The 24,282-nt window shown below is 50.3% G+C and overlaps 1 protein-coding gene across 4 annotated transcripts in view; it reads right to left on the bottom strand.

The window, feature by feature from the left end:
• Positions 1 to 24,282, bottom strand: part of mfsd2b (major facilitator superfamily domain containing 2B) — a 159,208-nt gene that overhangs the window by 106,336 nt on the left and 28,590 nt on the right. For all 4 annotated transcript variants that reach the window (XM_038800195.1, XM_038800196.1, XM_038800197.1 and 1 more), the window contains one exon: positions 13,150 to 13,274. In XM_038800195.1, the coding sequence (XP_038656123.1) occupies positions 13,150 to 13,274 (125 nt within the window). The remainder of the gene's footprint in view (positions 1 to 13,149; positions 13,275 to 24,282) is intronic.

The raw sequence follows: 24,282 nt of genomic DNA, 5'->3' as shown, positions 1-24,282 counted from the left end.
AATGCCGTGGCCTAGATCGAGGTGCAAGTCCTCGAGCACAAACGCCATGAAAACAGGAGCATGGCCAGAGATCACGATGCTACCTATGGAGGAGGACACCAAATATAGAATTGTCTAGGCATTAAAAAAAATGCTCAATTCTAGTGTGACACTGGTAAGGGGCTGAGAAAAATGTAAATTCTTTCGGTGGAATTCTTCCCGCCAGAAACTAAGTGGTAACGCCAGACTGAATCGACGGTGTTCTACGACAGCATCATTGGCACCATTCGCAGATCAGTCCACCGCCCGTTAATGCATAAGCACCGATGCCATGTGGAACACGATCAATTCCAATGAAAAACGGTGTCTGAGTCGCCGGATTTGGGATTGGCATTTGAGAGGCTGATGAGCTACGGCCGCATATGAACACTCCACACACACACTCAACCCAGCCACCAAGGAAAGTGGCACCGCGGTTCACCGACGCCAAACCGGAGGCCCTAACAGCGGCAGTGGGAGAGAGGCGGGTCACCCTGTATCCCAGGGTGGGGAGGTGGTTGCCACCCACCGCTGTGCATCAGGCCTGTGCGCAGGTGGGAGAAGTTGTCAGCGGTGTAGGCAAGACCCCCATGACAGGCCAGCAGTGCCACAGGAAACTCCTCAGAGTGGCCTCTTTAGGGCGGCCAGGGTGAGTAGGCAGCATTGTGCCCCTGGTACTAAGCCCCATCCCACACACCCGTAACCCCACCCCTCCCCCTCTCTGAACTCCCACCCTGCACTACCTGCCAGCACACATTTTGGCTGCATGGCCATGGCCTGTCCACGGACACCACCAGCCACCCACCCCTGTGCTGCATGACCCTACTGTCTAATACTGTGGATTTGCCTGCCATACCCCCACCACCCAACTGGCTGCCACCCGCCGGCAGCGCATCAGGCGGCTCACCCAAAGCTATGCCTACTGTAGGCCCTACAGGGGCTGCTGGGTGGGGGCTGCAAGCGCACTGCTGGCATGGCAATTCCAGCCGACAACACCCTTAGCATCAGAGACAGGTGCCAGGGTCAGAGGCCCCCACCGTGCTGGCCACTGATGGGGCCAGGGGTGCGGGAATGGGTGAGGGGGGAGTGGGGGGGGGGGGGAGGGGTGTGGGGAGAGGGGGCGTGCAGGGGAAGAGCCTGCAGTGCCAACTGGGGAAATCATGTAACCCGGTGGACCTGGTTGGGCAGGGGGGTACACACCATGCTAACATGTCAGCCTTTCAGCCCCTACAGACAATGGATGTTAGAATTCAACCAGCAATGGTGGCCTTCCTGCTAGTCACTGCAGCCCTGGGGGATGCCCTGCGGCTGTACAAGCTGGCGCTGCCTGAGGAGGAGGACGCTGCAGCAGCAGAGCGCGCGGCAGCAGAATATGCAACCCCGGCGCCTACCAACGAGGAACAGGAGGCCCCGGATGGAGAGCTGGCTGCCCAACAGGACAAGGAGGAGGAGGTGCCAAGGGGGTGCCGCATGAGGCCTCGTGTGTACAGGCACCGCCTGTCCTTCGAGGACCTGCTGGACCGGACATACCGTCAATGACTCCGGGTGATAGGGAGACAGTGCGACATATCTGCTAGATCATGGCACCCCTGTCACTGTGGGGGTATGGGGGAAGGACGTCCGCTCCCCCAATGGCGTGTCAAGGTGATGGCTGCCCTGAAACTTTATGCGACAGGGTCCTTCCAGATGCCGAGTGGGGACCTGTCTGGAATCTCACAGACCTCAGTGTACAGGTGCATCCGCGCCATAATGGAGACCCAATATGCCCAGGTGGCTCAATACATCCACTTCAGTGTGGCCCAAGCATACCAGGATGCACAGGCAGCGGGGTTCGCCGCCATTGACGGGATGCCCCGGGTCCAAAGGGTGATTGATGGGATGCATAACGCCCTACGAGAACCTGCAGATGACAGGCAACTCTACACAAACCGAAAGGGGTTCCACTCAATGAATGTGCAGATGATATGTGACATTCACATCTGCGCCTGATACCCAGGCAGTATGCACGACACCTTCATCCTGGCACATTCGACAATTCCTGACATGTTGAAGACGCCCCCTGGGCTGGTGGGTTGGCTCCTGGATGACAGAGGTTATCCTCTGCGGTCGTGGCTAATCATGCCAAACCAGGGGCCACAGGCCGAGGCAGAGACCCACTACAATGACGCCTATATAGCAACCAGGAGTGTGATCGCGTATCTGTTGGTTTGGGGGGGGGATGGGTGGACATTCTGGGTGGCCTGGATCCCCACCACCGTCACCCCAGGGATTCGATGGAACCATGTGATGGAATGGCCAGATCGCATGCAGCGATCACCCAGGTGGACCATGGAAAGTATTACTGTGGGCCGGAGTCAGACATTGTCAAACAATGTGCCTGGACTCAGGCGCCTGGACTGCTGTGGCGGGGCCCTCAAGTATGAGGCTCAGAGGGCCGCCTGCATCATGGTGGCCTGCTGCATCCTCCACAACATTACTCAGCAGAGGGGCAACGTGCTGGAGGAGGAAAAATGCCAGTTCTCATCTGACGAGAAGGATGCGAGGAGGGTGAGGGCGGGCAGGACATGGAGCTCAGACAGGCACTGAAGGCCGCATGATGTGTGCCCCGGAGCCAACACGCACAGGACGCTCTGATTGCCTCCAGGTTCAACAACTTGGGGTGGGGGGGGGAACCAGGGGCACAATGCTGCCTACTCACCCTAGCCAGAGAAGGTTGTTCAGTTTCTTCCGACATCTGCTGGCCAGTGAGGACAGTGTTACCTATGGTGCTCACCGCCTCTGCCACCTGCGCCCAAGCATGGCAAACAGCAGTGGCTGGCAGCCTCCTTCGCAGGCCAGGCTACAGGGTCATCTGGCCCTCCTCCACGGTGTCCATGAGGGTCTCCAGCTCGGCTTCAGTGAAGAGTTGAGCTGCTCTCCTTTCTGCCATCTTGTTGGCTGGGATGGTGTGTATGGGGAGTGAAGTGTGTATATGGGGCTGCAGCTTGTCAGCCTCCTGAGTGTCAACCATGAAACCGGCGAATCCCATTCATAGAATCATAGAATTTACAGTGCAGAAGGAGGCCATTCAGACCATTGAGTCTGCACCGACTCTTTGAAAGAGCACCCTACCCAAGGTCAACATCTCCATTCTATCCCCATAACCCAGTAACCCCACCCAACACTAAGGGCAATTTAGAACACTAAGGACAATTTAGCATGGCCAATCCACCTAACCTGCACATCTTTGGACTGTGGGAGGAAACCAGAGCACCCGGAGGAAACCCATGCAGACAAGGGGAGAACGTGCAGACTCCGCACAGACAGTGAACCAAGCTGTGCGGAATCTGCACGTTCTCCCCGTGTGTGCGTGGGTTTCCTCCGGGTGCCCCTGGTGTTGAGTAGGCAGCATTGTGCCCCTGGCATCAACCCCGTCCCACACACCCATAACCTTACCACTCCGAACCCGGAGGTCGGCCCGCTTCCCATTGTGATTGTGTTCCATGTGGCACCGGTACTAGCTCCTTAACAGTAACTGAATTAGTCCAGATGTTGCGGCAGTTTTGCTGTTGTGAAACCCAACAAATTCTGCGCCGGCGTCAACACTTAATCTCAGAAATGGAGAATCCAGCCCGAGGATTTTTACCCGGCCAAATAAATGAGGATATCAACTTATCAACCTTGATGGAACAGGACTTGCGGGGGGGGGGGTAAAATGGCCATAATTTTTATAGGTTGTCCATTCAATTTTACTACCCAGAGCCGGTGTGATTTTACTTACACTGAAAGTATATTCAACTTCAATTCCTCATCAGAATGATGTGCCCTGTCTTCACTGTTGTTTTTATTATTCAGAGACCCCTCACACCCAGACTCTGCCCTCTTCCAGACCCTTCCATCAGGCAGAAGGTACAGAAGTCTGAAGACCCGCACATCCAGACACAGGAACAGCTTCTTCCCCACAGCTACCAGACTCCTCAACGACTCTCCCTTGGACTGATCTGTTCCCTGTAAGAACACTATTCACGAAGCCCTATGCTGCTCTTGTTTTGCACAATCACTATTTGTTGATGTACGATTGTGAATGCACTCGGTTGATTATTCTAATGCTTTTGTCTACTATGTACATTCTGTGTACGTTCCCTTTGCCGCAGAAAAATCCTTTTCACTGTACTTCGGTACATGTGACAATAAATATCAGTCAATCAATCAATATTATTTTCTTTCACATTGTGAATTTTCTTGGTTGAATGTTTCGTCTTTTCCTGTATTGGATTGGATTGGTTTATTTTCACATGTACCGAGGTACAGTGAAAAGTATTTTTCTGCGAGCAGTTCAACAGATCATTAAGTACATGAAAAGAACATAAAATAAAAAGAAAATACATAATAGAGCAACACAAGGTACACAATGTAACTACATAGACACCGGCATTGGGTGAATCATACAGGGCGGTAGTTTTAATGAGGTCAGTCCATAAGAGGGTCATTTAGGAGTCTGGTAACAGCGGGGAAGAAGCTATTTTTGAGTCTGTTTGTGCGTGTTCTCAGACTTCTGTATCTCCTGCCCTATGGAAGAAGTTGTAAGAGTGAGTAAGCCGGGTGGGAGGGGTCTTTGATTATGCTACCCGCTTTCCCCAGGCAACGGGAGGTGTAGATGGAGTCAGTGGTTGGGAGGCAGGTTTGTGTGATGGACTGGGCTGTGTTTCTTGCTGAAGTTTCTTGCAGTCCTATGCCGAGCAGTTGCCACACCAGGCTGTGATGCAGCCAGATATGATGCTTTCTATGGGGCATCTGTAAAAGTTGGTAAGAGTTAATGTGGACATGCTGAATTTCCTTAGTTTCCTGAGGAAGTATAGGTGCTGTTGTGCTTTCTTGGTGGTAGCGTCGACGTGCGTGGACCAGGACAGATTTTTGGTAATGTGTACCCCTAGGAATTTGAAGCTGCTAACCATCTCCACCTCGGCTCCGTTGATGCTGACAGGGGTATGTACAGTACTTTACTTCCTGACGTCAATGACCAGCATTTTACTTTTGCTGGCATTGAAGGATAGATTGTTGTCGTTGCACCACTCCACTAGGTTCTCAAACTCCCTCCTGTATTCTGACTCGTTATTCGAGATCCAGCCCACTATGGTTGTATCGTCAGCAAACCTGTAGATGGAGTTGGAACCAAATTTTGCCACACAGTCGTGTGTGTACAGGGAGTATAGTCGGGGGCTAAGTATGCAGCCTTGTGGGGCCCCGGTATTGAGGACTATCGTGGAGGAGGTGTTGTCATTTATTCTTACTGATTGTGGTCTGTGGGTTAGAAAGTTGAGGATCCAGTTGCAGAGTGAGGAGCCAAGTTCTAGGTTTTGGAGCTTTGATATGAGCTTGGCTGGGATTATGGTGTTGTAGGCAGAGCTGTAGTCAATAAATACGAATCTAACATAGGAGTCTTTGTTGTCAAGATGCTCTAGGGATGAGTGTAGTGCCAGGGAGATGGCGTCTGCTGTGGACCAGTTGCAGTGGTATGTGAATTGCAATGGATCAAGGCGTTCTGGGAGTATGGAGGTGAAGCGCTTCCTGACCAACCTCTCAAGACACTTCATTACGACTGAAGTCAGGGCCACCGGACAGTAATCATTGACACGTTGTCTGGTTCTTCTTTGCCACCGGTATGATGGTGGTCTTCTTGAAGCAGGTGAGGACCTCGAAGCGGAGTAGGGACAGGTTAAAGATGTCCGCGAACACATCTGCCAGCTGAGTGCACAACCAAGGATCCCGTCCAGACCCCTCACCTTCCGAGGGTTCACTTTCAGGAAAGCCAATCTGACTTCGGAAGCTGTGATGGTGGGTATGGGTGTGTTATGGGCTACTGTGGCACTCAACAGCGGATCATTGGTTTCCTGCTCAAACCGAGCATAAAATGCATTGAGTTCATCGGGGAGGGGTGCGCTGCTGTTGGAGATACTGCTCGGCTTTGCTTTGTAGCTCGTTATGTCATTTAGGCCTTGCCACAACTGCCGAGAGTCTGTGACGCTAGTCTGTGTCTCTAGCTTGGTCTGATTATCTCTTGGCATCTCGGATGGCTTTGCGGAGGTTGTACCTAGACTTCTTGTCTAGGTCAGGGTCGCCTGACTTGAACGTTTCAGACCTGTCCTTCAGTAGGGAGTCAATCTCGGTTTCCGGTTGGGGAATGTACGTACTGCTTTCTTTAGCATGCAGTCGCCCACACATTTGCTGATGAAGTGTGTAGACGTGTTCTGTGTTTTTCTGTGAACGTTCTTCTCTCACACCAAGCTCTTGTTGCGTGGCTAGTTTTGCCACAATTTTTGCATTGGCTATCCTTGCTCCAATAATCAGCCTGTGAATGGTTCATTTTTGCACAGCGATGTCACGTCTGTTGCTGGGTAGACTTTTTTTTACATAGAACAGTACAGCACAGAACAGGCCCTTCGGCCCTCGATGTTGTGCCAAGCAATGATCACCCTACTCAAGTCAACGTATCCACCCTATACCAGTAACCCAACAACCCCCCCCCCCCCCCCCCCATTAACCTTAACCTTATTTTTTAGGACACTAAGGGCAATTTAGCATAGCCAATCCACCTAACCCGCACATCTTTGGACTGTGGGAGGAAACCGGAGCACCCGGAGGAAACCCACGCACACACGGGGAGGACGTGCAGACTCCGCACAGACAGTGACCCAGCCGGGAATCGAACCTGGGACCCTCTTTGGGTGGCAGCCAGTTTATGGATCCTCGTGGCTAAACTGAACTGAGAAGCCTCCTTAACTGCAAGCTCCATTGAAATAGCTAAAACTAATGTCGTTATCAGACTTAGATTTTATTCCATTATTATCTTCTCTGATATGCTTAATTACTCAACCCACAAACCAAGCAGTCTTTAACAGTATCATCCAGACAGCCACCAGTTCACAGGACGTCTGTTTTAGGGTCACAACAATCAGTGCAGTATTCTTCCCTTCTAGCTGATTCCTTCAATGAAATCGAAACCACTGCAGAATAGTTTATAGCTTTGGTGTATAATTGTCTTCTAATATTTAACCAATTCTTGACAGGTTTTTTCACTGGGTTTCGCGGAGTATTTTAAAAGTTTTACTGCCAATGGCACTTAGAAAAGCAAGGAATATTCAGCAGGATTTTCCCTTCAGGGGACGAAGTCCCCACGCCGGTGGGAAACCGGTGCCAACCACTCCGGCATCAACAGCCCATTCTCTGCACTTTCGGGGGCTAGGTGGATGCTGGAGGGGTTGGCGCAGCTCCAGCCGGCGCCAAAGGGACGGTGCGAGTTTGCGCATGCACCGTAGGCCGGCATGATCTCGTGCATGCGCGGAACTGCAGGCATGGTTCCGCGCATGCACAGATCAGCCGGCGTATTTTGGCACCTGTGTGGGGGAGTTCTCTTCTCCGTGCCGGCCATGGCGGTGCCCTACAGGGGCCGGTACGGAAGGAAGAAGTGCCCCCACGGAACAGGCCCACCCACAGATCGGTGGGCTCCAATCATGGGCCAGGCCACCATAGGGGATCGCCCCGCGCACCCCCCCCCCCCTCCCGAGGTCCGCCCCCGCCGACTTACCTGCCAGGTCCTGCCAGTACGTGAGTTGAGTGATTCACGCTGGCGGGATTGGCCAAAAACGGACGGCCGCTCGGCCAATCGGGGCCCGGAGAATTGTTGGGTGATGGCTGCTGCCAACGGCCCCCGACCGGCGTGGTGTGAATCCCACGGGGCGGGATTCGCGCCGACCCTGGGGGATTCTCTGACCCGGCGTGGGGTCGGAGAATCCCACCCATTATATCTTCTGAAATATTATTGGTTAGGATATAATAGTGGAATCTCTCTGCATATGATTTCCAGTTTTTGAAGTCTTCCTCAAATGTGCCCATCACGCCAAATTTTCCCATCATTTTTCAGTGATATTGGAATGCTCACACAACCTCCCTTATATTAATGGTCTAGTTAATCATGTTGAATAAGTGAGTTGTAGTAGTTTGTGATGACTCTACCTCTGTGTATCATCTACTGCACATGGCGAGCTCAACAGCCTGAACTCCTTGGGGGCAACAGATTAACTTAATGGGTACCCGGATTAATTTATCGGGTAACCAGATTAACAAAGGAACTGAGGGCACTGTTGCTAAATTTGCAGATGATACAAAGGTATGCAAAGGGACAGGTAGTATTGAGGAAGCAGGGAGGTTGCAGAAGGACTTGCACAGGCTAGGAGAGTGGGCAAAGAAGTGGCAGACGGAATACAATGTGGAAAAGTGGGAGGTTATGCACTTTGGTAGGAAGAATAGAGGCATAGAAATTTTTCGAAATGGGAAAAGGCTTAGGAAATCAGAAGAACAAAGGACTTGGGAGTCCTAGTTCAAGATTCACTTGTGGTTAACATACAGGTTCAGTCGGCAGTTAGGAAGGCAAATGCAATGTTCGCATGTTGAGAGGGCTAGAATACAAGAGCAGTGATGTACTTTTGAGCCTGTAAATGGCTCTGGTCAGTCCCCAATGGAGTATTGTGAACAGTTTTGGGCCCCGTATATAAGGAAGGATGTTCTGGCCTTGGAAAGAGTCCAGAGGAGGTTCACAAGAATGATCCCTGGAATTAATGACTTGTCATATGAGGAGGGGTTGAGGACTCTGAATCTGTACTCATTGGAGTTTAGAAGGATGAGGGGGGATCTTATTGAAACTTATCGGATACGAGAGCCCAAGATAGAGTGGGAGTGGAGAGGATGTTTCCACTAGTGGGATAAACTACACCCAATGTGTAAATATAATAAACAAAAGCTCCAACTAGCCACACGCACACAGACACACACAGTCAGACACACACACACAATTCACGGATGATTTCTGTCTTTTCCTTTACAGTCAGAAGCTGTTTGGTTTATATTGAAGATGCTTCACTTGACTGATCAGATAAACAGCAGGGAATAAACTTGCAGAATGTCTGGGGAGAGAGAGGAGAGAGTGAGAGTTCTCCACTTGCAGTTATCAACTCAGGGGGCGGCATTCTCTGTTGCCCGACACCAAAATTGGAAATGGCGATTGGCAGAGAATAGCTCCCGACGGCAAAATCGTGGCAGGCGCAGGTTTGACGTTGGGTAATGATGCTCCGTGGTCTCCCAATCAGCATCATTGCGCCGTGCGCCGTGTGTAGTTGTGACCACGTTTGCATCTCATTATCGGGTCCACCCGCGATGCTCCGCCTCTGATGGCCCGAAATCCCGAAGGCGCGGGCCACGTGTGGTGTCAACAGTCATGAGCCTAGCGTTGTGGCTGCAGAAAGAGAGGGAGAGGGGGTACGGACAGTGTCCAGCGCAGCCATACATCACCAACAGTTGTGTCACTTGCCGGGTGGCTTCTATTAGGGCTGGGGGGAGTAGTGGGGATGGCCGGGAGGTGGGCTGTGCGGTCGGGTTGGACGGGTACGCAGTCCAGCACAACCGACGCCACCTTTTCAGGCGCGATCGGTACGTGTGTGGAGGTGTAAGTGTACGCGCAGCTGCAGCTTGTCAGCCCTGCACCTGTCCAGCACAGACCCGGTGATTCTCCCACCATTTTCTGTTGGTACCGCAGGTGTTTCATGTGGCGCCAGGGCTAGCCCCGTGCCAGGAGCAGAATCGGTGTGGGTATGTCGCCGATTTTTCCATCGTGGAACTCCACGGATCCTCCGTTGGCGTCAGCACTGGACTCAGGTATGGAGAATTCAGCCCAGGGTCTTTCTGCTGTCTGATTGACCCTGGAAAGAGTGGTGTCCATAAGCAGAAAAGGTTAGCTTGCTTATTCCATGACCTCCATTCACAAGCTGGTCAGTTACCAAATATAAACACAGCAACCTGGGGGTGGCATGGTAGGACAGTGGTTGGCACTGTGCCAGGGTCCCAGGTTGTAATCCCGACTTGGGTCACAGTCTGTGCGGAGTCTGCACGTTTTTCCTGTGTCTCCGTGGGCTTCCCAGGGTGCTCTGGTTTCCTCCCACAAGTCCCGAAAGACGTGCTTGTTAGGTGAATTGGACATTCTGAATTCACCCTCAGTGTACCCAAACAGGCGCCGGAGTGTGGCGACTAGGGGCTTTTCACAGTAACTTCATTGCAGTGTTAATGTAAGCCTACTTGTGACAATAAAGATCATTATTATTATCATTACTTTCATTCTGGGTCCATTGATCACACTGATGAGATCAATCGTTTTCAAACTTAGGGTCGCGACCCATATTTGGATGTCAGAAGGGTCGTGGGGCCATCGGTTATGGTGTTCCCTATCGTGGGACGAGGCTTTTAAAAATGTCAGCTGCCACCGGCTTTCAGAATGCCGGCAGTTCTGCGCGTGAGTGCCCCCTCAGCGGTGTGCAGGCCCGGAGCCCAGCAAGGCAGACCGCCTCCCCCTGACATCAGCGTTTTCTTGAGGTATGGGTTTATTAATTGTGCCCACGCAAATCAGGATGCAAAGTCAACGTGTGTTATATGCAGGGAAGTACTGGCAAATGAAAGGTTAAAACCCTCAAAACTTCAAAGGCATTTGAAGTCTATGCATGGTGGGTTCGAGGACAAACTTCTTGATTTTTTTCAACTGATGCAATGAAAACTTATACCATCAAATGAAGTCCTGAGCAGAAATGTAACATTGAATGACAAAGCAAGTGAGATCATGAGAACCAGGCAGGCTCAGCTGTCATATTGAAAGTAAACAATAATAATAATAATCGCTTATTGTCACGAGTAGGCTTCAATGAAGTTACTATGAAAAGCCCCTAGTTGCCACATTCCGGTGCCTGTTCGGGGAGGCCGATACGGGAATCGAACCGTGCTGCTGCCTTGTTCTGCATTACAAGCCAGCTGTTTAACCCACTGTGCTAAACCAGCCCCATGAATGGCAGGTCGTGAAGTTCGAGTGGCATGGGTGACGAAGGTCGCTGTATTTAAAGCAATTTTTTGATATAAAACTGGCTTTTATAACAATCTCCAGTCATAATTTTTTACATGTTCCAGGAACAGAAAGGTTTTGTGAAAATGCTCATTGTGTACAAATACTTTTTTCAAATGTTTTTTCAAATAAAGACCCAAAAGAGGAATCTTATTCTATTATTGACCTATAATTTTCTGTGCATGACAACACTTTAGTTTGATTGTGCTTCTCATGTGCTGCAATAACATTGGAGGATCTGCAGTTCTCGTGTCAAAAAGACTGCCAAACTGTTTTAATCCCAGCCTATTTCCCATAAACTGATTAGCAGAAGACTAGCAATTTCAACAGCTGAAAGCCAATACATTCTCAGGAACTGACAATACATTCTTCAGAGTGCTAGGTGAGATTTGAGAGCAAACTCTACACAGAGATGAAAGTTTCATGAGGCAGTCATTGATTACGAAGAGGACAACCAGCTATTTTTTTTATCAAATGGAGGCAACAGAAACCAGAGTAACCACAGATATGTTCATTTTACAATAAATTGAGAGGCTCGGAATGAGTCATTAGGAACAAATATGCCTCCACGAACTTAATATAATATACGATAGATTATGGGGCTGGATTCTTCCACTTCGCTCGCCGCAAGAATGCCACAGGCGAGATGCCGGCAATGAAAAATCCATTGGCCTCGGGCGGGATTCTGTGGTCGCCAGGCAAATGTGGCCGGAGAATCCCCCCCATGGTTTCAGAAGCGGATGGTCCAACTTGATCAACTGCAACAACATTTTTGTTGAACAAACACCAGATTGATAGTTTGAAGTTCTGCCTTATAATAAACCTGTGGCACGATGAAACCAAAAGTGTCATTTTGGGTGAATTTGGCAAGGTGTTTCTTACTGGCTTTTTTGATGAGGTCCACACCGCTATTCGACCACACAGGGTGAGACCTACCAGCCATAATGCGACGGGCAGATGCCTGGTGATCCCTCTTCCGGGATCTAACCGGCTCGCCACATCCCATGAGATCCACCGTGATCTCGCGAGATGTCGTGATGTGAATCCTGCCCATTGGAAGGGATGGGTTTTTAACAAATCTGCATATTATGCATTTCCATAATCTATCCAAGGCGTGGAATCTCCCCCACCAACGGGGATCAGACCGAACGGCACTCGTGGGGATCTCCAAGGTTGTGGGAGGTCTCCACGTGCTTGACCTCTGGACAGGGTGGCACCGTAGCACTGCTGGTGCCACCTGGGTGCCAGCCTGGCACTGCCAAGGTGCCCAGGTGGCACCCAGCTGGCAGGGGTACTGCCATGGTGCCAGGCTGGCATTTTTCATGCACTGTGGATTGGGCCTGGTGGTGATCTAAGGGGGTGCGAGGAGGCCATGAGGACCCCCTTATCAGTGAGCTGGGCTTGGAGGGGGTTTGGGGGTCGTGCCGGAGGACTGCGAGATCAGGAAGACATCGAGCAGAGCTCCTCAGTGCAGAAAACGGGACTAAGCGCAGCCTCGACCTCATGTTCTCCATTGAGGCCCCACATCTCCCCAAATGGTTGTTCGATAGCATGGTGTTTTTCAGCACGCTGAACGCGTCTAATCACACGCATTACAGGGCTCTGTTCCCATTTGGGTAAATCTCGCTCTTCGTAATTTTTTGGGCCGTAGGGAGATTCGCCTAGTCAAGCCTACACTTAGAAATGTTTTCAACACAATGGGCATTTTCACAACACTGAGAGCTGCACTCGTAGTGAGCTCCAGCTGCCATTTTGAAAGGGTAAGTAAGAGGTCACATAGGCGGTAGCTTTAGAACTGAGATGAGGAGGAACTACTTCTCGCAGAGGGTGGTGAACAATGAGGTGGGCAAATGGAAGGATGGCAAAAATCTATGCTGACATTTTAAGAGTTGGGGATTTCTCAGAAATGATTCCAGCTTCTCTTCCTCTATTTTTCAACTTCATACCAACTGACCACTATTCGAGAGGAAAATCTAGGCCCACCTCTAAGGTTTCTTCTTTTGGTTTTTCTTATTGATTCAGAGTTTTCTTAATTTTGCTCCGGTTACCCATTTCATTTTCTCTGCGACTCTACCAACACAGATAATAATGGAACCTCAGCACCCTACAAGAATACGTGTTTCCAGATAATCTACTCAGTCCCAGTGTTTGCCGTCAGAAAATGGCGATCACCATGTAGATATGGGGGGTTCAAAATATCTATAAAGCTTACTCACCATGGCATTAATCTCCCAATTTTTGTCCATTTACTCCTACTGATTAAATATCCAACAATTGGATCAGTAATAGAATCCCAAGCTCTTCCAATGAACACTACTAAAGAAGCGCGAAATGGAGTTATCTGAAAACAAGGATGAAAAGTATTTTTAACAGCAAGTAGAATAAAGTATTATAGCTAACAAAATATAAACACGAGGCAGAGTGAGACTGAGCATTCCCTTTGACGTCCTCCTTCTCAGATGCACCTAAAATACAACAATCCCGATTAATTTCCAGAAGTTGTTTGCAACTGAAATAAAACTCTACATAATTAAATGGAAGCTTTGCAGTCACTCAGAGTGGTCACATGAATGGTACTTATGGGGAAATGGAAAAGGTGTTCTTTTGAGACAGGGCTTAAGAAACACCGGTGGCCCGGAATTTCCTGAAAACGTGCTGTGTGTACACAGCATACATCATTAAATCTGTGGATTTTCCACGAAATCATGGCATGGGTATCTTGGGCCGTTATTTATGCCATGACAATATTTCCTGGGACCTTCTACACTGCCTCACTATGACCATCACAAAAACAGCGAGTATCCTATTAACATAGCTCGGTTACCCCTAAAAAATCAATGGCAATATCCAATTTTATGGATCCTTTTTTCCATTCTTTCATGAGATGTGGGAGTTGCTGGGTAGGCCAGCATTTGTTATCCACCCCTAATTGCTCTTCACACAGCATTGGTCACCACTGCTACTGGGACTCAACTGGACTAATGTGTTTTGGTGGAAGTGTAATTTATTGCTCTAAGATCACAATAGATCTATTGACCTGAACTTTGCTCATTTATTTAGCAAATGTGAAACAAAAAAAAAATTGGTAGTTGGACATATCGGCTAACTGGAAAGTTTCTTGTTAAATGAATTGAATTTTTATGAGCCGTTTGATTGTTTGTGTCAACTTGTTAAAATTCGTTTTGGGGAAGTTGGTGTCACTGGGAAGGCCAGCATATGTTACCCATCCCTAATTGTCCTTGGGAGTAGTTAAGTTTCAACTACGTTACCATGGGTCTGGAGTTGCATGTAGGCCAATCCTAGTAAGGGTGACAGATTTCCTTCCGTCAAGACTTTCGTGAACAAGATGGGTCTTAATAACAATCAATGATAGTTTCACAGTCGCCTCTACTGAAACTAACTTGCAATTACAGATTCATTTATTAATTAAATGCAAATTTGACCAGCAGCCATGGTGGGATTTGAACCATATCCACAAAGAATTTGCCTGGGTCTCTAGATTACTAGCCCAAGGATATCACCATGATGCAGCCATCTCCCTAGATGTTGCTATTCTCAGATCCTTTAACAGTATTAGTCACTTGTTTTAACATCAAATATTCACTCACTCCACCACAGGCACACCACATTTGCTGTGAGTTTGAGTTGTACTACAGCAACCTAGCTCACTGGTTTGCTGCCTGGCATGGTTAACATTTAAGGGTTCATGGTAGCACAGTGGTTAGCACAGTTGCCTCACTGCTCTAGGGTTCCAGGCTCGATTTCCGGCTTGGGTGACTGTGCGGAGTCTGCACGTTCTCCCCGTGTCAGCGAGGGTTTCCTCCGGGTGCTCCGGTTTCCTCCCACAATCCAAAGATGTGCAGGTCAGGTGAATTGGCCTTGATAAATTGCCCTAGTTCCAAAAAAGGTTGGGTGGGTGTAATGAACTCCAATTGGCTTTATTGGTTGGCCAATTGGAGTATGAGCTCCCTCAATGATAGCTCATTGAGGGGGCCCATATAATCACCTGTGTAGGCTTTGTGAGCCAGTCTTGAGTTGACTGGACTGCTAGCAGCATTGTTTGTAGCTGCTCCTGTAATATCGTTATTGTAAATAAATATTGGTGTGGTGACGGAACTCCTGCCTCCTGTGGATTACTACAGTGGCGAAGAGGATGGGATCCAAAGTAGACGAGTCAGGCTTACATCCATTAGAAGACAGAGGTAAACTACGAATTTTGCGGAGACCAGCTGCCGCACTCGGAGGGTAAGCCTTGCCATTTTAAAAATGCTGTTTTTTGGGAGGTTAGAGGCATTCGACCCGGCTATTGAGGACTGGTCCCAGTATGTGGAGAGAATGTGTTACTTCTTCCGGGCAAATGATATACTGACGGACGAAAGGAGACGGCTTATCCTGCTGTCGGCGTGCGGACCCTCCGCTTTCGCCATTATACGCAGTCTGACTTATCCCGATGCGCCGGACACGAAAACTTTCCAAGAAGTAACGGAATTGGTGAAAGAGCACTACGACCCAAAACCACCCCTCATTTTGCGTAGGTACAGATTCTACACAGCGAAGCGGGAAGACAGGGAGTCAGTCACGGATTTCTTGACCCACCTGAGAAGGCTGGCGGAAAAATGTGAGTTCGGCCCGATGCTAAATGAAATGCTTCGGGACCGGTTAGTGTGTGGTATAAACGACCTCACAATACAGAAGCGCCTATTGGCGGAAATGGAGCTAGACTGCAGGCAGGCGTTACAGCTCACACTGTCCCTAGAAAAGGCAGCAAGTGGGGCGCAGGAACTACAGGGCACGCCAATGGAGGTAGATACCTGTGAGAGGGACTACCACAACGGGTCCTGCTACCAGATAGCCGCTCTCAGGAAAAACCTGAGGAATAGAGGGAAAAAGGAAAACCCCAGAACTGCCCCCAAGTCTGCCAGGACTAATTGGAGACAGAGGGAAGTACCAGCTGAGGTTCCCCCAACAGAGAAGGACCGTTTCTGGCACCAGACAGAGTGGGGTAACAACGACAGAAAACCCAGAAGGAGGTGGCAAAAGAGGAATAGCAGGTGGGGACGCAGGGAAGTACACAACCTAGACGCCCCATCCTCCTCCGAAGGGGAACAATTATATAATATTACAACGAAGAAAGCAGAACCCATTAGGATTACCACACGGGTGAACGGGCGGCCGACAATAATGGAAATAGACACGGGTGCGGCCGTATCAGTAATGGGAGTGGCAGCATTTAGAAAAATCAAAGATGGACTCCAGCCACTAACCCTAACAAAAACATCGACGAAACTTAAAACCTACACGGGGGAAACCCTGGAAGTTCTAGGCATGACTCATGTATCTGTGGAATATGAGAAACAATTGCTCAGATTACCGTTGACGATAGTAGAGGGCTCCGCACCGAGCTTAATTGGACGGAACTGGCTGAAAGACCTAAAATTAGATTGGATGAAAATTTTCCAGAGTGGAAGCGGGCAGTTGAGTGGAGTACTCCAAAAATACCCGGAGGTCTTCCAGGAAGGTTTGGGGGAAATCATAGGCGCCAAAGCAACTTTGCACGTGGACCCAGAAGCCCTTCTGAAATTTTGTAAGGCCAGGCCGGTACCTTTTGCATTAAGGAAGAAAGTAGATGACGAAATAGAAAGGTTACGGCGCGACGGCATTATCAGACTAGTACAGTTTTCGGAATGGGCAGCGCCGGTGGTACCAATTTTGAAGCCAGACGGCTCGATACGTCTCTGTGGAGATTTCAAACAGACAGTAAACAAATACGCACTGCTGGACAAATACCCAATCCCGAAATTAGACGACCTATATGCCAAATTGGCAGGTGGGCTTTTGTTCACGAAACTAGACATGAGCCACGCCTACCTACAGTTAAACCTGGACAAGGGCTCCCAGAAGTTCGCTACGATCAACACCCTGAAGGGCCTTCTTCGTTATACAAGGCTACCTTTTGGAGTGTCATCAGCCTGCGCTATATTCCAGCGTACGATGGTAAATATTCTGCAGGGACTACCGCAGGTGGCGATTTATTTGGACGATGTCTTAATCACGGGTAGGACAAACAGGGAACACTTAAGGAACCTGGAAGAAGTGCTCAGGCGTTTCACAAAGGCAGGCGTACGGCTAAAAAGGGAAAAATATGTTTTTCTGGCCCCACAAGTGATGTACCTGGGATATAAAGTAGACGAGTCAGGCTTACATCCATTAGAAGACAAAGTAAGGGCAATAAAAGAAGCCCCAGCTCCCACCACGGTCCAGGAGTTACGATCATTACTAGGGTTGGTAACCTATTATGGAAAATTTATTGAAAATAGGGCATCCATCCTAGAACCACTCCACCAGCTACTAAAAAAGGGGCAAGAATGGAAATGGTCCACCCGCCAAAACCGAGCATTTAGGGACATTAAGGAACAGCTGTCATCCGAAAATGTCCTAGAGCATTATGACCCAGGGAAGGAGTTGGTGGTCACTTGTGATGCATCCCCCTATGAGGTAGGAGCCGTCTTAGCCCATAGAGGAAGGAATGGGGAAGAACGGCCAATAGCCTATGCTTCGAGGACCTTGGCGATGGCTGAGAGGAAGTACGCCCAAATCGAGAAGGAAGGACTGGCGGTGATATTCGCAGTAAAAAAATGTCACCAGTATCTGTACAGGCGGAAATTCACCATAGTGATGGACCATAAGCCGTTATTAGGGTTATTAAAAGAATACAAGTCAATACCCCCGATTGCATCAGCTAGAATCCAACGCTGGGCGTTGCTACTGGCGGCATATAAATACGTTCTGGAGCACAGACCAGGAACGCGAGTAGCACATGCAGATGCTTTGAGCAGACTTCCCCTCCCGGACACTCCGCCGCAAATACCAAAAGTAGAGGAGACAGTAATGACTCTAAATTTTTTGGACACCCTACCAGTAGACGCACAACATATTCGGTTGTGGACGCAAAAAGACCCAGATTTAGCCAAGATGAAGCATTTACTGCTGACAGGGGAACTGGAAAGACCAGTGGAGCCCCAGATGCACCCATACTGGAGCAGAAGGGACCAAATAACCATAGAAGATGGTATCCTATTATGGGGAGCCCGGGTAATCGTCCCAGCTCAGGGCCGTCAGGCAATCTTAACTGAGTTACATCACGGACACCCGGGGGTGTCTAAAATGAAGATGCTAGCTCGAAGCTACGTTTGGTGGCCAGGTTTGGACACAGACATAGCAGCCTTGGTACGTCGGTGCCAGGAGTGCCAACAGGGGCAAAGAGTGCCACCAGCGGCGCCATTGCACCCGTGGGAATGGCCAGACAGACCGTGGACCCGCCTGCATATTGACCACGTCGGCCCTTTCATGGGCTCAATGTTTTTGGTGATAGTGGACGCCCACTCCAAATGGTTGGACGTCCACCGGGTAAACACGGCAAGCACAGCATCGACAATTGAAAAGCTCGGGGCCTCGTTTGCAACACATGGACTTCCGGAGGTATTGGTGTCGGACAACGGACGGCATTCACAAGTGGGGAATTTGGAAAATTCCTGAAGGAAAACGGAGTCCGTCACATCAAAACGGCCCCTTACCATCCAGCGACCAACGGCCTGGCAGAGAGAGCGGTCCAGACACGTAAAGCGGGACTCAAGAAGCAGCCGGCAGCGTCAATAGACAACAAGCTCTCCCGCTGGCTGTTTGATTACAGGACCACACCGCATTCCACAACGGGCATACGAAGCTGAACTCTTAATGGGAAGGCGGCTGCGAACGAGGCTGAGTCTCCTTTTCCCAAATTTAACGGGGAAAGTGGAGAAACAACAGGAGGCCCAACGCAGGGGGCATGATAATAGTCGGCAGCAGAGACATTTCCAGGTGGGGGCACCAGTTTGGGTCAAGAATTATGGGAATGGACCAACGTGGGTCAAAGGAACGGTAGAGTCCCAAACAGGGCCCATATCCTATGAGGTTTCAATAGGAGGTAAGGTGCTGAAGAAACACCTAGACCAAATAAGGGCAGCGGTACCACACCTGGAGGCAGGCGAAGCAGGACCGCCTCAAGCTAGGATAGCCCAGACGGAAAGGATACCCACACCCCAGCCCCGAGCAATTTCTCCAGACCCCGTCATCCAGTCATCAGAGTCGGAGATGGACACACTCGATGAGGCCGCCGCGACACCTCTCCCCGAGGAGGAGGAAGAACAACTTCCAAGGAGGTCGTCAAGGAAAAGACGGGCACCTATAAGGTACACCCCGCCCACTTCGGAGTACAACCCGGCGGACGACACAGAGGTGACAGACCCAGACATGAGGAGCAGGAAGAAGCTCAGAGGAATGCCAGCTGGCAGGAATTCCTCGGACCTTGGGGGGAGGGGTGTAATGAACTCCAATTGGCTTTATTGGTTAGCCAATTGGAGTATGAGCTCCCTCAATGATAGCTCATTGAGGGGGCCCATATAATCACCTGTGTAGGCTTTGTGAGAGTCTTAAGTTGACTGGACTGCTAGCAGCACTGTTTGTAGCTGCTCCTGTAATATCGTTATTGTAAATAAATATTGGTGTGGTGACGGAACTCCTGCCTCCCGTGGATTACTACAGTGGGGTTGCGGGATTGCGGGGATAGGGTGGAGGTGTGAGCTTGGGGAGGGTGCTCTTTCCAAGGGGAAGAACAACTGAACTATGAGTAGAACCCAACACCCAGGCAGCACTCTTAGGACCAAGGGTAAAGCTCCATTGAATTTCTATTCCATTTGTCATGGGAAATTTGTCTGTCAGGAATTATTGTGTAGGGCTGGGAAATGGGAGAATGAGCGTGCCTCTAGGTTTGCACTTGTCATGCTGATTGCAGTCTTCCATCTAATTAGCTGTGCCTTGTCTGCCTCTAGAGGCAGTCATCTGCCTGATATGCTAGTTCACCCTTCATTTACAAGTCAATTGTGCCAATTAAATCTGCAGAGCTATAGTTCACTGCTAGTGATTAGAGGACAAGCAGGACCATGCATATATAAGTTGTTTTTGGCGGCACCCCCTTTTCAGTTTTTTGATAAACCTTTTATTACAGTTTTGTTTGCACATAAGCCCCACGCTCCTGATCTATGAGAGGAGGGTGGGAAAGGAGGAGGGCCTCCTTATGAACCTGCTCCTGGGCCTGGCCAAACTAGACATAATTAGGTTTAGGAAGCGGGTGACCCAGGGGGGTCAGAGACATAAAATCCCTACAGTGCAGAACGAGGCCATTTGGCCCATCGAGTCTGCACTGACCCTCTCAATGCCCACTCCTCTGCCCTGCCCTTTAACCTCACCTACAAATCCCTGAACACGAAGGGGCAATTGATCACGGCCAATCCACCTAACTTGCACATCTTTGGACTGTGGGAAGAAACCAGAGCACCCGGTGGAAACCCACGCAGATGTGGTGAGAACGTGGGAACTCTACACAGGTGGCCACCCAACGCCGGAATTGAACCCAAGTCCCCGGCGCTGTGAGGCAGCAGTGCTAACCACTGTGTCACCATGCCACCCTGACCTGACTGTTTGCCCCTCTACCACAGCTAAATTTGCAGGCTCCCGAGCAGGGCACCTCGTAGCTGGGCTGCAGACGGGACCCTTGCAGCCTTGTCCCTACAGAGCCACTTTGCACCCCAGAGGAATCCATTTTTAGAACACCCAGTGGCTGGGGCAGCATCTTGACCTCTGGGTCACTAGGCGGTGGTGGCAAAGAAGGCCCCCCTCTCCATGCCAGCCTTCAGTACAGGGCGTCTGTAAAGTTCCAGGCGAGTGATCACACTGCCATGACTGTAAGAAAACTGAATATTTATTTTGCCTACGATAATACAACTCCGGTCCTCGAAGGGTCTCCCATGCCCAGCCCATACTTGGGCCCAGGTAGTTATGTCCCATGGGGCCCTTAGCTTAAGGGAGGAGCCCCGCCCTCTCATCTGGGGAGATCTGATTCAGGTGAGGCACAGGGACTCTGATGTTGCCATAGACTCCATAGACTCCAATCAGGTTATAACACTGCCTCAGTCCTGGATCCAAAGCTTTTTCCAGACTCTCCGGGTGACCTGCTTGCAGAGCGGAGGGGGATGTAAGCCGCCGCTACCCTCTAGTCCAGAGCCCAACGAGGATCCCTCTGTCGATCCGAGGAGTGGGATTGGGACAGAGTTAGGACTGGTTTGTAGGAGTGTGCCATCCGCCATTCTCACTGTGACAGAGGACTCGGACTCAGATGGCGACTGCACGGAGGATGACAGCTGCTCGATGGCGGGGATGAACTTGAGGCTATCTGCAGTGAGGCAGTGGACTTGCTTGTGCCCCCCATTGATTCGCCCATTATCTCTCCAGGGGAAATCCGGGACTTTCATTTAACAAACTGTGGTCGCCGTGTCAGAGTCCAGTTAATCCTCAACTGCTGGTCAGATCTGGCGCTGAAGATCCAGTCTTCCCACACCTACGCAAAACAGACACTGGACATAGGCCAGACCAAGCAGTACCAGCTCAATGGCTTCCTCTCCAGGCTGCTGAAGGACTGGCGGGGCACATGCACCTCTGACATGAAGGCGATCATAGCCAGCCTCAACATCAACAGCAGCAAAGATGTGATAGGCAGGTTCCAGAATTTCTTGGCCCTCCGGAACGGGAAGTATGTGGCGTGCTCCCTGCAGGAAGCTCACACGTCTAGGAGACAAAGCCATATGGCTCCTGGAGTGGTAAGGTGAGGTTGACATGGCAGAGTGGCTATCTTGTTGCCCCGCTTTCTCAGCTGGAGGTCAATCAAGGGAATCAAGGAGCCAGTGCCAGGCCAATTGCTGCACCTAATGGTCCGCAGGGAGGATGTGGTGCTTCACTTCATAAATATCTAAGCTCCCCTGCCTGGTCAGCAGCCAACAACTTTCTTTGAACAAGTGTCCACTCTTCTCAACACCATCAAAGTGGGCGAGTGCATTGTCCTTGAGGTGGGGTTGGAATTTAATTGCATCCTTGGGGCCAGTGATTGCCTTGGTACCCAGCGCTGCATGCCAGTGGTGGTGAAGTTAAGGGATCTGGTCGGGTCCCTCGACTTGGTGGATGCCTGGCGACATCTGCATCCTGACTCCAGCGGGTTTACTTTCTTGAGGTCTGGGGTGGATGAGTCCAGAATCGACTGCCTTTACATTTCAAGGGCGTATCTGCCCTGCGTTCATTCAGCTTCTGTACAGCTGGTGCTGCGCTTGGACTACTGGTGTGGGCAGAGCTCACTCCATCTTGCACTTTAACAACCTGCTGCTGGAGGTGAGCAGTTCCAGGGATCATTGCACAGGTTCTGCACCAGCTGGAGGAGGAAGCAGGGAAGCTTCCTGCCCTTGAGTCTATGAGGCTTCCTTCAGGATGTTTGCAAGGCCCCAGGGCTGGATGGATGACGATGGAGTTCTTCCGGGAGTTCTGGGGAATTACTACATGAGGTTCCTGGGGAGAGTATCGTGACTGGGGAGATGCCTCCTTCGTGACACAGTGCCACTATTGCCCTGCTGTCCAAGAAGGGGGATCTCAGCCTACTTAAAAACTGGTGCCCGTTCTCTATCCTCAGCATGAACTATGAAATCTTCACCAGGCATATGTCTTCTTCCTTGGCACCGTGCTGGACCACATGATCTATCCTGGCCAGTCCTACATGGTCTGGGCTGGACCATTTATGACAACATCCAGGTCTGGGACTTGATCCGCCATTCCCAGGGGACTGGTCTGTTGAGTGCCTTCCTGTCTCTTGACCAGGTTGAGGTATTCAACAGCACGGATCACAAATAATTATTCGAACTATGCAAGCATTTGGGGTCGGGACAGACTTTGTCACCAGGATCCGACCTCCGTACGCCGCCACAGTGTGTCTCGTTAAGGTTAACGGGTCCCTAATGGTGCCCCTTCTCTTTGGGAGAGGGGTACGCCAGGGCTGCCCCTCGTCTAGCCAACTACATTCTATCAGCTGGAGCCTTTTCCGTGCCTTGAGCAGAAGAGGTTTTCAGGATTGTTTCTGTTCGGGCCGGGCATGGCTTGTTCATTTGTGCCTATGCTGATGACGTGCTCCTCATGTTCACGGACCCTTCTGATCAGTGGAGGATGCTGAGTGACAGTTTGTATACTCCACCGCTGCATCCTGGAGGAGTTCAAACCTTTCACCTGTGGCAGGGCAAACCTCCTTTTCTTGGGAGTCCATCTTTGCCCTGCTGAGAAATCCTGGAGTCCATGGTCACTGCTCGCTTGAGACGCTGAACAGGACTACCAGAGTGTTGACTGGCTGAGTTTGGGGCATAAACCAGCCGATTACCTCTATGTTGTGGTACTGACTAATCACTTTGACCCATCCCACTGACTTTGTCACAAAACTCCAGAGAGTGCTCATATAGTTCTTTGGGAAAATAGACTGAACTGAGTCGCTGATTATGTTCTGAGTCTCTCGTTTAGGGAGGATGGTCAGGAGCTGGTGTGCCTCTGCACCCAGATGGCAATCTTCTGCCTTCAGACTCTGCGGCGATATCTCTACATCGAGCCCTTCCAGATGATGTGCCCTGGCGATATATTTTTCCGACAAGTGCCCAGCCAGAACTATGAATTGCAGCTCCCGTTCATTGGCCTGACAGGTCTTCGTCACTCCTTAGGCATTATCCACCTGTAGCCATCTAAGATGGCCACCTGCAAAGGACCTTGGGAATTATGGTCAACCCAGGACTCGGACAGATACAGAGCCTATGAGTATCTGAAACACAGGTAAACAGGACTGATCGAACCCCCCCCCCCCCCCCCCCCCCAACCACCACCACCCCCACTTGTTTGCATTTTAATGGCCCATTTTCCCAGGACAATAGAACTCCAATCAAGCAACCGGTACAGCCACAAACTGATCGGCGCCACTCCCTTTACTCAGAAAGCACAACTGCCAATGTCAATGACCGTTAAGGACCCGCCCAGCCACCAAGCCACCCGCCCCTTTATTGGCCGAAATCGAAGAGAGTGATCAGAGCCCTATCTAACTATTGGGTCCAAGGTTAAGGACCGCCACAAAGAGCGTGAAATCCCAGAGGGATAAAAGAGGAAACAGCCATGTGTTCTGTGTCTTTTGGATCCGGTCTGTGCCAACCCAATCGTAGCAGGAACAGCCAGCCACGTTCAAGACCAACGATCGCTACCTGATGGATGAGCCAGCAGAGACAGAGCTGTTTTCTTCGAACTAGCCAAGTGAAATCCAAATAAAGGCCTTATCCATTTGCACAGTGTGGTGGCCATCAGAAAGCCGATGGCAATAGTGTCCTGTTTGTCACAGTTACGAGGCACAGAGGAGGTCGTGAAGATGCTCCGTAGGCAGCTAATTGAGAAGGAAGAAAAGAATGAGGGAA

The sequence above is a fragment of the Scyliorhinus canicula genome, chromosome 6, assembly GCF_902713615.1.
Source record: "Scyliorhinus canicula chromosome 6, sScyCan1.1, whole genome shotgun sequence".
In the NCBI taxonomy this organism is placed as follows: Eukaryota; Metazoa; Chordata; class Chondrichthyes; order Carcharhiniformes; family Scyliorhinidae; genus Scyliorhinus; species Scyliorhinus canicula.
This window is presented reverse-complemented; position numbering and strand designations above follow the sequence as displayed.